We start from the raw sequence: 15,150 nt of genomic DNA, 5'->3' as shown, positions 1-15,150 counted from the left end.
GTCAATCTAATCACACTAGGACCACAGCCTTGTATAACTCAATGAAACTAAGCCATGCCCGTGGGGAAACCCAAGACGGATGGGTCATGGTGGAGAGATTTGAGAACCCCATGAACAGTATGAAAAGGTAAAATGATAAGATACTGAAAGAGAAACTCCCCAGGTCAGTAGGTGCCCAATATGCTACTGGAGATCAGTGGAGAAATAACTCCAGAAAGAATGAAGGGATGGAGCCAAAGCAAAAACAATACCCAGCTGTGGATGTGACTGATGATAGAAGCAAGGTCCAATGTTGTAAAGAGCAATATTGCATAGGAACCTGGAATGTCAGGTCCATGAATCAAGGCAAATTGGAAGTGGTCAAACAAGAGATGGCAAGAATGAATGTCGACATTCTAGGAATCAGCGAACTGAAATGGACTGGAATGGGTAAATCTAACTCAGATGACCATTATATCTACTACTGTGGGCAGGAATCCCTCAGAAGAAATGGAGTGGCCATCATGGTCAACAAAAGAGTCCAAAATGCAGTACCTGGATGCAATCTCAAAAACAACAGAATGATCTCTGTTTGTTTCCAAGGCAAACCATTCAATATCACGGTAATACAAGTCTATGCCCCTATCAGTAATACTGAAGAAGATGAAGTTGAATGGTTCTAGGAAGACTTAACACCCCAAAAAGACATCCTTTTCATTATAGGGGACTGGAATGCAAAAGTAGAAAGTCAAGAAATACCTGGAGTAACAGGCAAATTTGGCCTTGGAGTACAGACTGAAGCAGGCCAAAGGCTAATAGAGTTTTGCCAAGAGAACGCACTGGTCATAACAAACACCCTCTTCCAACAACACAAGAGAAGACTCTATACATGGACATCACCAGATGGTCAACACTGAAATCAGATTGATTATATTCTTTGCAGCCAAAGATGGAGAAGCTCTATACAGTCAGCAAAAACAAGACCAGGAGCTGACTGTGGCTCAGACCATGAAATCCTTATTGCCAAATTCAGACTTAAATTGAAGAAAGTAGGGAAAACCACTAGACCATTCAGGTATGACCTAAATCAAATCCCTTATGATTATACAGTGGAAGTGAGAAATAGACTTAAGGGCCTAGATCTGATAGATAGAGTGCCTGATGAACTATGGAATGAGGTTCGTGACATTGTATGGGAGACAGGGATCAAGACCATTCCCATAGAAAAGAAATGCAGAAAAGCAAAATGGCTGTCTGGGGAGGCCTTACAAATAGCTGTGAAAAGAAGAGAACTGAAAAGCAAAGGAGAAAAGGAAAGATATAAACACCTGAATGCAGAGTTCCAAAGAATAGCAAGAAGAGATAAGAAAGCCTTCTTCAGCAATCAATGCAAAGAAATAGAGGAAAACAACAGAATGGGAAAGACTAGAGATCTCTTCAAGAAAATCAGAGATACCAAAGGAACATTTCATGCAAAGATGAGCTCGATAAAGGACAGAAATGGTATGGACCTAACAGAAGCAGAAGATATTAAGAAGAGATGGCAAGAATACACAGAACTGTACAAAAAAGATCTTCACAACCCAGATAATCACGATGGTGTGATCACTGATCTAGAGCCAGACATCCTGGAATGTGAAGTCAAGTGGGCCTTAGAAAGCATCACTACGAACAAAGCTAGTGGAGGTGATGGAATTCCAGTTGAGCTATTCCAAATCCTGAAAGATGATGCTGTGAAAGTGCTGCACTCAATATGCCAGCAAATTTGGAAAACTCAGCAGTGGCCACAGGACTGGAAAAGGTCAGTTTTCATTCCAATCCCAAAGAAAGGCAATGCGAAAGAATGCTCAAACTACCACACAATTGCACTCATCTCACACGCTAGTACAGTCATGCTCAAAATTCTCCAAGCCAGGCTTCAGCAATATGTGAACCGTGAACTTCCTGATGTTCAAGCTGATTTTAGAAAAGGCAGAGGAACCAGAGATCAAATTGCCAACATCCGCTGGATCATGGAAAAAGCAAGAGAGTTCCAGAAAAACATCTATTTCTGCTTTATTGACTATGCCAAAACCTTTGACTGTGTGGATGACAACAAACTGTGGAAAATTCTGAAAGAGATGGGAATACCAGACCACCTGATCTGCCTCTTGAGAAATCTGTATGCAGGTCAGGAAGCAACAGTTAGAACTGGACATGGAACAACAGACTGGTTCCAAATAGGAAAAGGAGTTCGTCAAGGCTGTATATTGTCACCCTGCTTATTTAACTTATATGCAGAGTACATCATGAGAAATGCTGGGCTGGAAGAAGCACAAGCTGGAATCAAGATTGCCGGGAGAAATATCAATAACCTCAGATATGCAGATGACACCACCCTTATGGCAGAAAGTGAAAAGGAACTCAAAAGCCTCTTGATGAAAGTGAAAGTGGAGAGTGAAAAAGTTGGCTGAAAGCTCAACATTCAGAAAACGAAGATCATGGCATCCGGTACCACCACTTCATGGGAAATAGATGGGGAAACAGTGGAAACAGTGTCAGACTTTATTTTTCTGAGTTCCAAAATCACTGCAGATGGTGACTACAGCCATGAAATTAAAAGACGCTTACTCCTTGGAAGGAAAGTTATGACCAACCTAGATAACATGTTCAAAAGCAGAGACATTACTTTGCCAACAAAGGTTCGTCTAGTCAAGGCTATGGTTTTTCCTGTGGTCATGTATGGATGTGAGAGTTGGACTGTGAAGAAGGCTGAGCTCCGAAGAATTGATGCTTTTGAACTGTGGTGTTGGAGAAGACTCTTGAGAGTCCCTTGGACTGCAAGGAGATCCAACCAGTCCATTCTGAAGGAGATCAGCCCTGGGATTTCTTTGGAAGGAATGATGCTAAAGCTGAAGCTCCAGTACTTTGGCCACCTCATGCGAAGAGTTGACTCATCGGAAAAGACTCTGATGCTGGGAGGGATTGGGGGCAGGAGGAGAAGGGGACGACTGAGGATGAGATGGCTGGATGGCATCACTGACTCGATGGTCGTGAGTCTGAGTGAACTCCGGGAGTTGGTGATGGACAGGGAAGCCTGGCGTGCTGCGATTCATGGGGTTGCAAAGAGTCGGACGCGACTGAGCGACTGATCTGATCTGATAAAAAAAGACCTAATTCCTTTACCACACACACAAAAAAAATCACAGATTTTTATCCCACTTTTAAAAACCTGTTATCAAGGATATATTTTCTTACTCAAACTTTAAAAATACAATCCGCAGTATCGTAACATTACCTTAAAAATGTGATGACGGCTGTAGGTGATGAAAATGCTTTCGGTGACTCATAATTAGATAACACCCAACTTGGAAAGAAGAGCAAAAAAGTACTTCTTATCAGAGAAAACGTAATGAGATGTTGCCATCATTTAGGGCGGTATACTGGTACTTTACAAACATAAAATTATAGCTTTACCAAAATCCAAGTTAGTACTTACAGCTGAATACCCTAATTTTACATACTTAAAGTCCTTAATTAAAAAAACACAAAACAGCAACAACTCAATTGCAAGTTGACAAATAGGACAAAATTCCTTGCCACAAATAGTTATTAGAAGCTAATAAATAGTTACAGAATATATTTTATACTGCTTTTTAAAATAATTTTTCGTTAAAAAATAATAGAAGGCATAAAATAGGAACTGTTATTTATGTTAACATCGGTGTTCACCCAGTGAACACCAGTGTTTGGCTTGCTATTTTAACAGCATTTATTCTGTACAATGTATTTCTGTGGTCCAACATTCATTTCACGTCCCCATTCTTATTATTTAAAATTTCTTAAAGACGATGTCATTTCTTATTCAATGATCATCCAGAAGCAAACATACAGTGCAGGAAGATAATCTTTATTACATTTTAACTAGAAACAGAGCAGATAGCAAGTTCACGAGGTATTTTTGATTATTATTCTCTTAAAATCAGGCTTCAATAACAATAGTCAAAAGCGAGCCTTAACTGCACAGATATATTTTGGTCACTATTAAAATCTTCAAGGGCACCAAAGCCAGCAGCGTAAACTAACATAAAGGTAATCACTGAAAAATTTAATGTGCCAAAGTGTAGATCACTGCATTAAACTCTATCCTTGTATTTTCTTAATCATCTTCTTCAACACTGAACAATTATTGTTACTCGGCAAAATATCAAACATGCACATAGCATGCCTACAAGAATACTCTCTTAACATTGTCAACACTATGCCTTCCTTTCCCCCTGGAATTCAATGACTCATGGTTCCACTCCCTACATGTATTAGTGGTAATATGCAAAATTGATTTTGTTTTCAAGGTTAAATAGCAGATTGACTTTGCATTTGGTGGCCAGCTGTGTACCCTAATTTTTTATCAGTTATTTCTTTCACAAATTTAACTACATTTCATAAGCCCTGAGATATTCAAAAACCTGCTAATGATTGTATACTTTTAATTTACACTTTACTCAATTTGAACCCCTCATAAGTACTTAAAATTATTTACAGATGATTGTAACTAAAGCAATGATGGAATTTACTACTTGTGTATTAGACTGATAATAAGGCCTTTAACTAAGAGTTGCATATTTTATGCAGTTTTTTGCTTGCTAGGAGCCATTCTTAAAATTACATCAATGATTCTCTGTCAGTAATAATTGCTTTTCATTTGCTTATTCCTACTTGGATAACCAGATTCACTTTTTTCCTCTTATAAAACAATATTTTTTTCTCTTTCCCAGACATAAATGTTGTCCAACTGACTAGGTACCAAAAGAAAGTTTGAACGGCATATTGATAACTATGATTAACAGAAAAATAGCTCATAACAGACATTCAATAAATGCGTCTTCTATCTGGAATGAATGAGTTGTAAGGCAGCTGTTGGAGTCTTATACTTTCATCATATGCTGTAACTAATTTTTTTTTAATTTAATTTTATTTTATTTTGCTAATTTTCTTTACCTAGGGAATTCAGGTTACCCAATTCAATTCGCCCTCAGATGTAAATCTAAGAATTTTAAATTTTAAAAAGTGATTTAGCTATTCTCAGAAAAGGTAAACAAGTTAATAATAACAGTTGCTACTAGTTGATGGAAAAAAAAAAAAAAAGGATGGGATTACTTTCCACTAAATCATACATACAACTGAGGAGAAATAAAAAACTAAGCATTAACTGATTTTTATCATTTTCTCCACAGTTATCCTTGCAGCATTTTTGTTCATATATTTATCCCTGTTAACTTTTCTAGCTGAAAGAAAATTTAATTATCTTCATGGATTTCCCCATCTCCTTACATACATATTGTTAGTGAAAAGCTGGTGTAAATTTAAGAGTGTATTTTCATGTCATGCCATATTTATATATTTGTTTTTTGCTAACATTAAGTTTTCCCTATTTAAATGATCCTGTATGGAAAATGAGAAAATCTGCCAACTTCCCACGAGACTGCTTGCTTGCACTATTCTGTTTTTGTTGATAGTTTTGAAGCATATTGCACACTTGTCATCTAGCATATGAATAAGTAACTGTTACTCTTTTTAGAAAGGATACACTGACAAATTCTTAGGTTAATGGCTTTGGCCAAGTATTTTTAGCCAGCTACAGGACAATAGCAATGGCAAAAACATTGACGATACAGTTCATGGTTCGGTTCTCCCATCTTACAGTGCAGGTTCCTGAAAACACACAACGAAGGGACTCAGAAACATCATAAACATCAAAATTATCAGGAATATATATACATTTTTCATAGGTTTTAATATCATATTTAATACAACCCATTAACTCTTCCCCTTTCCTATTTGTCTGATAGCAGACTTGCCACTAGGTATAAAGCAATTCTGTTGATCAAGTCTTGTGGGAATTTAAGTAGAGATAAATAAAGATTTAATAACAAGGACCACTATTTAACTTTATCAGAAGTTGGATTTTGTTTGAGTCAGCTTAAAGTCTCTTAGGGGTTCCCAGATGGCGCTAGTGGTAAAGAACCTGCCTGCCAGTGCAGGAGACATAAGAGATGTGGGTTCGATCCCTGGGGCAGGAAGATCCCCTGGAGTAGGAAATGGCAACCCACTCCAGTATTCCTGCCCGGAAAATCCTGTAGACAAAGGAACCTGGTGGGCTACAGTCCATGGGGTCACAAACAGTCGGACAGGACTGAAGTGACTTAGCACGCACATACAAAGCCTCTTACCATCAGATGTGGTGTCCCAAAAACATGAGCTGGCTGTGTGAAAGCCATATGGACTCCTCTGGACCACTGCACAGGTCACTAAAAATAAAGATGCAGAGTGAGAACACTTAAAAGGAAAAGTAAGTGTTTGAGTTCAGAGCAGTAAATGCTATATAAATAAATAAATAACAGAAAACAAAGCCTTCAGTGAATCAATTGAAAAACCTAAGTCTCTCATTTTGATGATTTATTACAATAATTGTGAACTCACTGGATCCAGTCTGTTTGTTGCCCAGTGCCATAACCAATGGTAATCGTACCACAGGAAAAATGTGGGCCAAATCATGTGCCTTGTCCCATAGGCATAATTCAGACACAGAAACAAAGAAAATCAATATTATGTGTCACCTCGCAATCCTACTGAAAAGACAGTAGGGCTGAGGCGGTTTCAGTGAAAATAACCGGTGCAAATGTAAAAGGTGATGTTACCAAGACAAGTAGATGGTTGGCAGGAGCACAAACTGCTTTTGAGTAGCAAGAGATCTCCATCTTTCAGGTATTATCATAGATTATTTGGGGATGAATAAGTCAAAAGTCCTTCACACCCTATTAGTATCCAACTTGAGGGTCTATCATTCATTTACATTCTCTAAATTCAGAGAAAACCACAGAGACTAAAGTGAGTAAACTAATGAGGAAGGACACAAATACTTACCAATATACTTATAAGCTTTTCCCAACTTAACCAGATGTGCTAGGGATTGTTCCACTATGCTTGCAGTCCATTGGTTGATATTGTTCTGATTATAATCTTCACCTCCCAAGACCCCATCTATACACTAAAAGGGCAGAGGACAATTATACACATATTGCAGGAAAAGATTTATTCAAAATATAAAATATAACCCAATAAAACATTTTAGAAAATACGCATCTGGTAAATATTTATTATGCATTGTCTCTAACTGTTGGAGAATTTTCAAAGCATTTCTGCATGCATTATCTCACTCTGAGATATTACAGGCCATGTAAAGATAAATGTGACATGGCCTCTACTGTAAAGAACTCAACAGCCTAGCAGAGAAGCTAATAAAAGAACTCTATCACACAAGGAAGACCAATCCAGGGTGATAAGTTATGTTGTAAAATGATTATGGGGGGGGTGATTTTAAAAGGGTGATATCAATTGGTTAAAGAATGGCTTTGCAACACCTGAGATTTGACCTAGGTTTCAGATGCTAGAAACAAAGGAGACAAATGAAAAAATATATTTCTCATGTACAATAATTATATTTTCATCCATATAATGCTTAGCTATCAAAGAGCAAGCACACCTACCACTAAAAGTGAATCATCAACAAACACTACTTTTCAGGCACTCTAGAAACAGTTAAACATTTTCCCACAGTGTTTACTAGTATCCACTTCTGATACTTGATGAAGAGCACTGGTGTAGCATCACAGTCTTAGGTTTTAAGACTCTAAGACTCACTTTAAGACTTACCTCTCCCACCCTAGTGTGACCTTTTGCAAGTGACTTCATCTCTTGAAACCCCTATTTTCCCAACCACTGGACCACCAGGGAAGTCCCTTATTTATCTTATAACTAGAAGTCTGTACCCTCTGACTGACATCTTCCCCACCCCATGACAATTATCATTCTACTGCTTCTATGAGTTTGGGGTTTTTTAGATTCCACATATAAGTGAGATCATATAGTATTTGTCTTTCTCTTGACTTATTTGGCTGCTACTATTTTTAATTCAAGGGATAGAGCCAGGAGAGTAAAGCATTTATTCAGTTCATTCATAGAATCCAGCTTAATAAGACAGACATACACACAGGTGCACAGCTTTCATTTACTACAATTGGACTATAGTACAGGCAGAGTCGGACACGACTGAAGCAACTTAGCAGCAGCAGCAGAGGCATTAATGGCTTCCCAGGTGGCTCAGTGGTAAAGAATCCGCCTGCCAATGCAGGAGATGCGGGTTCAATCCCTGGGTCAGGAAGATCCCCTGGAGGAGGAAATGGCAACCCACTCCAGTATTCTTGCCTGGAAAATCCCAAGGACAGAAGAGCCTGGCGGGCTATGGTCCATGGGGCTGCAAAGAGTCAGACATGACTGAGCACGCATGCAGAGGCATTAATGGGCTTCCCTCGTGACTCAGACAGTAAAGAGTCTGCCTGCAAGAGGCATTAATTAATATGGAATCCTAAGCTGGATGGTATAATATCTTCACTAATTATAAAATATAAAAAGAGAAATGAAATTTAGAGGGACTGAAGAAAGTAACATGGCTCAAATTATTCTCCCAGGACGTTCAATAACATGAAGAGTTAGGAGAGTCAGTGGCCCAAGGGTCAGTGGGCCAGCAATTTCATTCTGGCTTTACCATTCCCAAGCTGACAGTCTTTGGGAAACCTCTGCCTCTCCCTAGACTGCCATACCTTAATGAGAAACAAGAGCCCTTGTTCCCTTTCACATTATCTAATAGGACCACTTCAATTTCTGTTTGAAGCAATAGAAACATCCGGGGCCTGTGGATGCCATTGTAAATAACCCTGCTAATTACTATTAATTAACATTTAGCCTCTTCATTACCATTAACCAGGAGACCTACTAGATAATGAGGTCCTTAACCTGCTCTGTATCCACAGGGCAAAACTCAGAAGTCAGGCACGTAGCAGACACTCCATACATGTTTGCTGTTCAAGTAATATTGGCTTTGATATACTCTCTGGACATCCTGAATCAAATGTACTTTAGATTAAGCTCCAAGTTAATTCCATTTGTAACCCACTTTTTCTATCAAAATGTGTTTGTGGCAAATTCTATTACTGACAATGAATAAAATATATGCATATCACTGATGAGTGAGTGGCTCTAAGACTTCAGTAGGAAAAATATAGTAGCAGAGGAGCTCAGAGCAAGGACTCTTAAGAAAATAAGGAGATTGGCAGAAGATAAGAAAAACAAAAATGCCTGCTGAAATTATACAGTCATCTGGGAAGTGTTGAAATGTTTTCAGTAGCGCTCTCTCTCCCCACCCCACTCTCTGTCCACCTTCCCTCCTTCCCCCACCTCTCTCCCTCAACTTTTTAATGTCTCAATAGCAAACAGAGTTGGCTCAGGGAGAGGAAAAAGAATAGACCAGTAGCAAAATGCCACCTGTGGGAAACCTGAGATGTCTTTCAAGTCTCATATTTCATATGAAAATTTCAAATGAAGCTTGCTTTTGACTCCATAGTGTATCCATTTGTATCCAGTGTATCCGTTTGTTATCCGTATTTGAAAATGGTTATTTATATTACTTAACCCCTTCTTGCAAGTATGGAAGTAAAACTGATGCCCTAAAACACACTCAGTGGCTTCTAGGACCACCTAACCACCACTAAGTATGTGTATCACATTTTAAGAAGCATGGTTCTTTTACCTGAATAAACTATTTAAGTAACCCATGCATGTGGGTTGAAAAATCCAACAGAAGAGTTTACAATGAAAAGCAAAAATCCTCTCCTCCCTACTTTTTTTCCCCCCATCCTTAGCCCCCTTCTGCAGAGCAAACACTTTTAGGGTACAACTGGTTTTTAAAATCTCTTAAGGGTCCCTTACATATCTCCAGATAACGTTTTTATTGCTATGACATGAAAATTTAGTTCCCTGTGACCACCTGCCACCTCCTGCCCCAACCATGTCCCCTCAATATAGTGAATTCACTATTTTTACTTCAGTATATTTACACCATTAGGAGCACGTTTCTTTTCTACTCTGGATGTTTCTTTCTACACAGAGGATTTTTCCTGATCATCCCTGGCCTCTTGCCCCACCTGTTATCATTCCTCCCCATGGAGGGGGAGCAAGTTACCTGCTGGTGCTCCACCCTTCTCATCTGGGAGAGCCAGTCTAAAGAGTGAGTACAAGGAGAATCAGATATCACCTTTGTTATTGGTTAAAAACTACATTAAAGATTGGGGCTTCCCTGGAGGCTCTGTGGTCAAGAATCCACCTGCCAATTCAGGAGATGTGGGTGTGATCTCCAAATGCTGTGGACCTGAGTATTGGGTTTCTCCTTCCCTCTTCACCCAAACCAACGAAAGGCACCAGCCTGGTTAAGTGTTTCTGCTGACTCTAACTTTTCCCTGGATGCCTCTTCAGAGGTCTGAACTGAACCGGTACGCAGTTTGAAAAACAAGCTCCCATCTCTAATCTTGTTGTCGTTCAGTCCCTCAGTCATGCCTCTTCGGCAACCGCATGGACTGTAGCCCACCAGGCTCTTCTGTCCATGGCATTTCCCAGGCAAGAATACTGGAGTGGGGTGCCATTTCCTCTTCCAGGGGATGTTCCCAACCCAGGGATCACACCCACATCTCCTGAATTGGCAGGTGGATTCTTGACCACAGAGCCTCCAGGGAAACCCCAATCTTTAGTTTTTAACCAATAACAAAGATGATATTTGATTCTCCTTGTACTCACTCTTTAGTCTTTTCATGTGGTTCATAATCTGTGTAAAGAAGCAGGTACCATTGAAAAGACTCCTCCAATACCTCAGCATCCTTTGCTTCATGTTCCATCCAGCAAGGACAGTCTTTGTTGACTTTCCACTTTGAAAAATGAGGCTGCTCATTCCTGCCCTCCCGTGATCCATGCTATCTTCCGCCTCCCCAATGCTCTCATTTGTGCTTCTGCATTGTCAAAGCATGGAAAACTTTGCATTTTTAAAATCATGATTTCATTAAAAAAAATTAGTGGTTTAGTATTTTTAACTCTATATCATATTTGTTACAATATTGCTTCTATTTTTTTTTTGGGGGGGGGGCGTGATTAAACCCATGCCGCCTGCACTGGAAGGCAAAATCTTAACCACTTGACTGCTAGGCAAGATCCTGCATTTTGTTTTAATAACGAAATATTCCTGGCTACAAAGTTCTAATACATGATTCTGAACTATTAAACATTTACAATAATATGTGGCCCCATTGGAATAAAAGTTATTTTATTCAAAAGACAGAAAATCAGCTTTAGAAAACAGCAAGCCAATATTCTAGATCAACACTTAAATATCCCTTTCAGGGTAAGCCTCAAGATGCCTAAGAGCATACAATATGACTGACAGCATGCAATATAACAAACACAGAAGCAGCCCTATAAAGAATTAGTGAATGAATATTAAAAATCTTGTTTAATACTCAGGCTTTTAACTTTGTACTGAAAGTGAAAACACAGTTTTAAAAAATTTCACCAACGCATCAATCTTCAAGATAAACAAGATACATAACTCACCTCTTTAACAATATTGTGGGCTTCATCAGCATTGAAGCCAACCTAAAGATGGAAAACAAAAGATATAGTGGCTTTCAACACAGACTTCCTTCTCCTGGGAGCTATGATGCTACACAGAATACCCTAGGCTGGCCTAGACAGGTATTGGTGACAGGGGACCGCAGTGAAAAGGGGCATTAGGATTAGATTACTGAGGCTACTAATCCCACCTTGATCTTTAAAATCGCAAAATGCCATGCCACCTACCTCCCTGGAGATTTTCACTTATTAGATCTTGGGCAGAGCCTAGGCAACATTTTTCTTAAAGTGCTTTACTCATATGGGGTTTCCCAGGTGGTGCTAGTGGTAAAGAATCTGCCTGCCAACACAGGAGATGCAAGAGATGAGGGTTCCATCCCTGGATTGGGAAGATCCCCTGGAGGAGGAAATGGCACCCCACTCCAGTATTCTTGCCTGGAAAATTCCATGGGCAGAGGAGTCTAGTAAGCCCACAGGGTCGCAAAAGAGTCAGACATGACTGAGAATGTGAGCACTCATACACACACTGCTACTGTTGCTGCTGCTGCTGCTGCTGCTAAGTCGCTTCAGTCGTGTTCGACTCTATGCGACCCCATAAGACGGCAGCCCACCAGGCTCCCCCATCCCTGGGATGCTCCAGGCAAGAACACTGGAGTGGGTTGCCATTTCCTTCTCCAATGCATGAAAGTGAAAAGTAAGTGAAGTCACTCAGTCATGTCCGACTCTTCTCGACCTCATGGACTGCAGCCCGCCACTCCTCCATCCATGGGATTTTCCAGGCAAGAGTACTGGAGTGGGTTGCCATCGCCTTCTCCTAGCATATACACACTACTATATATAAAATAGATACTCAACAAGGACCTATTTATATAGCACAGGGAACTCAACTTAATATTCTATAATAACCTACATGGGACAAGAGTCTGAAAAAGAATATATACATGTATAACTAAATAATTTTGTTGTACACCTGAAACTATCACAACACTGCAAATCAACTATACTCCAACATAAAATAAAAATTTTTTTACAAAGATATGGGCAGCACAAGAAAAAAAAAAGTGTTTTCCTGGTGATTCTGATAAACACCCAGACTGCAGATCATTGTGTTGTAAAGCTCAGGAAACAGGAGACAGACATATGTGTTATCAGTACACAGGAAATAGTTGTGACCAAATAATAATGAGGGGGGCCATGAAAAAAGAATGCTGGTAAGTTTGAATTTTGTTCTTAACTTATGCTTGGCAATTTATGTGGCTTTCCTGAGTTAAAGTTTATGAAAATACTTGATCATTCCAAATTACTGTCACTTTATAACATATAAATAATATTTAGACCTTTAATCTATGCCCATAATACAACAGGTCTGGCAACTTTGTCTTTCTTGGGGAGTGGCCTGATACAATCTTGAGTTAAAAGCAACTATTAATGACTAAAAAATGTCCTAGAGTCAAGAAATAGGTTATGTGATAAGATCTCAGTCTAAACCAAAACATTTCAGGTAGTACATGACTTGTTTCCATGGAGACATTTTTTAGGTGCTTTATGACATCAGCATGTTTGTAAATCCCACTATACAACAAAATAGTTAAAAAACCGAAGTAAATTCTGAAAATAAGTACCTTGTTGAGTACAGATTTAAAGTATTTTCAACTTATTTAATTATACCAGATAATTCCCCAACAACACCCTAAATCATCAGAATAATCATGAAAACAGGTGTCACAACTGCCCCTATTAAAATAATTTTACCTTCAAATAAGGTCCTTATCTATTTTCAAAAGTGGTCTACAAACTAAATAATGTCCATTTCCGTTCAATTTGGAAGGTCACCAGGGAATCAGGTTGTACTGGATGGCCATGGTAACACATGTAATTTTATTTCTTTTATAATACAGGCATTTAGGGGGTACCACCTTAGCAGCAACAGCAGTACAGAACCATCTCAGGAGTCAGGAGACTGGTACTTTCGGGGGATATGCCTTGAGGATGAAATTGCTTATGTTTCAATTTCTAAAATAAGAAAACCACTAACCTTGAAGCCTGTATGCCACCTGCATCATAGCAGCCTGAGTTTAAATGTGATCTTAACTTCTGCAAAAGCTCACATCCTAAAGATGAATGGTCCAGAACGCCCTTCCAGGGGTCTAATAATACACTATTTTATGCTGCACCTCCACCAGGTGCCTGCCTAGTTTTATTTCACGGCACCATTCACCTGTGGCTACCACTGGACAGAAAATGTCTTTGTCTGTTCTGCCCTGTCACAGGTTATGCTGGGATCCAACAGGCCTCATCCTCCTCCTGGTTAGAGAGAAGCCAGAGTTGTAGCTGTGTAGTCAGAGGTCTGGGTTCAAATGGAGTGGCTGTCATTTCTGGCAGTTCTAACTTTGACTTAGCCGCCATGAAAGTCACAGTCCCCCGTGGGTAACAGGAAGATGACAATTGACATCACGGGCTTCTGGTGAAGTTTTGGGAAGCCTGAGTCAATAAGCAAGGGCTCCTAATCCATAAAGTACCTCCTTCCAAACCACCCCAGTGAGAGCGCCTGGGAGGGGCAGCGGCTCTGCCACCAGGGCCTCGCTTGGCAGGGATGTGGCCCCTGCTTTGGGGACACCAAGGGGCAGAGGAAGCAGCCAGGAAGACCGGTTCCCAAGGCCCGCCCTGTAGACGGGCGGCTCCCGCCACCCCACGCACCCTAAGTCAAGGCTTCTAACCTTCGGCCCCGACCCCACTGCCAGCCCCCAGCGCTCCCAGTAGCTCCTGCCATCCCGACTCTCACCCCACCCTCAAGGCCTCGGGGTTGGGGGCCGAAGAAGGGCGGGGCGGATCCCAGGCCCTGTGGAGAGGACCTAGGCACGGCGGACGCTGCACCCCAACTCTCTTGGCTGCTGGATGCCAGGAGACCACCCTGCCGAGACAAAGTGCCGAAACGGGCGGGGGCGGGGGTCGCTCGGGGGCGGCGGAGGGGCGGTACCTCGTCGCAGGGGCGATGGTACTCCTCCATGGTGGCGCCGAGTCTCCTGGGGGGCGGAGCTATGGGCGGGTCAAGCTCCGCGGCCGCGCACTGGCCTCGGGGGAGGCCCCGCCCCCGTTTATGGCCCGGGGCGTTCCCTACGCAGGCCCCGCCTTTGCGTCCTCACAGTGGCTCCACCTTCCTTTCTCCTGGCTGCCGGGTGCCAGGAGACCACTCTGCCAAGACAAAGCGCCGAAACGGGCGGGGGCGGGGGTCACTCGGGGGCGACGGAGGGGCGGTACCTCGTCGCAGGGGCGATGGTACACCTCCATGGTGGCGCCGAGTCTCCTGGGGGGCGGAGCTATGGGCGGGTCAAGCTCCGCGGCCGCGCACTGGCCTCTGGGGAGGCCCCGCCCCCGTGCATGGCCCGGGGCGTTCCCCACGCAGGCCCCGCCTTTGCGTCCTCGCAGTGGCTCCACCTTCCTTTCCCCTCATCCCAGCCCTGCCATCACCACTCTCCCGCAGGGCTCCTGCAACTGGGTGTCTCTCTCCGTTGCCTCCAACCATTCTGGAAACCGTAGTTTGCTGTTAAAGAGCTAGGATTTGTGCCAGTGAGGGTCAAGAAAGGGTGACCTAGTGTCAGTCTGTCTAGAGTCCTCATTATTTAGGAGTGCCCACTGCAATGGTTATTTGCACATATTCGTGCATCATCCAGCAAATAGTGT

General features: G+C 41.5%; 1 protein-coding gene across 1 annotated transcript; it reads right to left on the bottom strand.

The window, feature by feature from the left end:
* Nucleotides 1-3,852: 3,852 nt before the first annotated feature.
* On the bottom strand, nucleotides 3,853-14,596 carry DYNLT3 (dynein light chain Tctex-type 3). The gene is made up of 5 exons (XM_070784871.1): nucleotides 14,447-14,596; nucleotides 11,452-11,493; nucleotides 6,883-7,006; nucleotides 6,189-6,266; nucleotides 3,853-5,670 (listed from the first exon to the last, which is right to left on the bottom strand). The coding sequence occupies exons 1-5, from the start codon at nucleotides 14,474-14,476 to the stop codon at nucleotides 5,594-5,596; spliced, it is 351 nt and encodes a 116-aa protein (XP_070640972.1). The 5' UTR covers nucleotides 14,477-14,596; the 3' UTR covers nucleotides 3,853-5,593.
* Nucleotides 14,597-15,150: the final 554 nt, after the last annotated feature.

Source organism: Bos indicus, chromosome X (assembly GCF_029378745.1).
Source record: "Bos indicus isolate NIAB-ARS_2022 breed Sahiwal x Tharparkar chromosome X, NIAB-ARS_B.indTharparkar_mat_pri_1.0, whole genome shotgun sequence".
NCBI lineage: Eukaryota > Metazoa > Chordata > Mammalia > Artiodactyla > Bovidae > Bos > Bos indicus.
Note: the sequence above shows the minus strand (reverse complement) of the source record. Positions and strands in the feature narration are given on the sequence as shown.

Excerpts from the sequence above, each read along its gene's own strand:
- DYNLT3 (XM_070784871.1), bottom strand. The coding sequence starts at position 14,476 with ATGGAGGAGTACCATCGCCCCTGCGACGAG. Across the intron at positions 11,494-14,446 it reads ACCATCGCCCCTGCGACGAG|GTTGGCTTCAATGCTGATGA; the intron begins GTACCGCCCCTC and ends TTCCATCTTTAG. Across the intron at positions 7,007-11,451 it reads CCCACAATATTGTTAAAGAG|TGTATAGATGGGGTCTTGGG; the intron begins GTGAGTTATGTA and ends CTGCCCTTTTAG.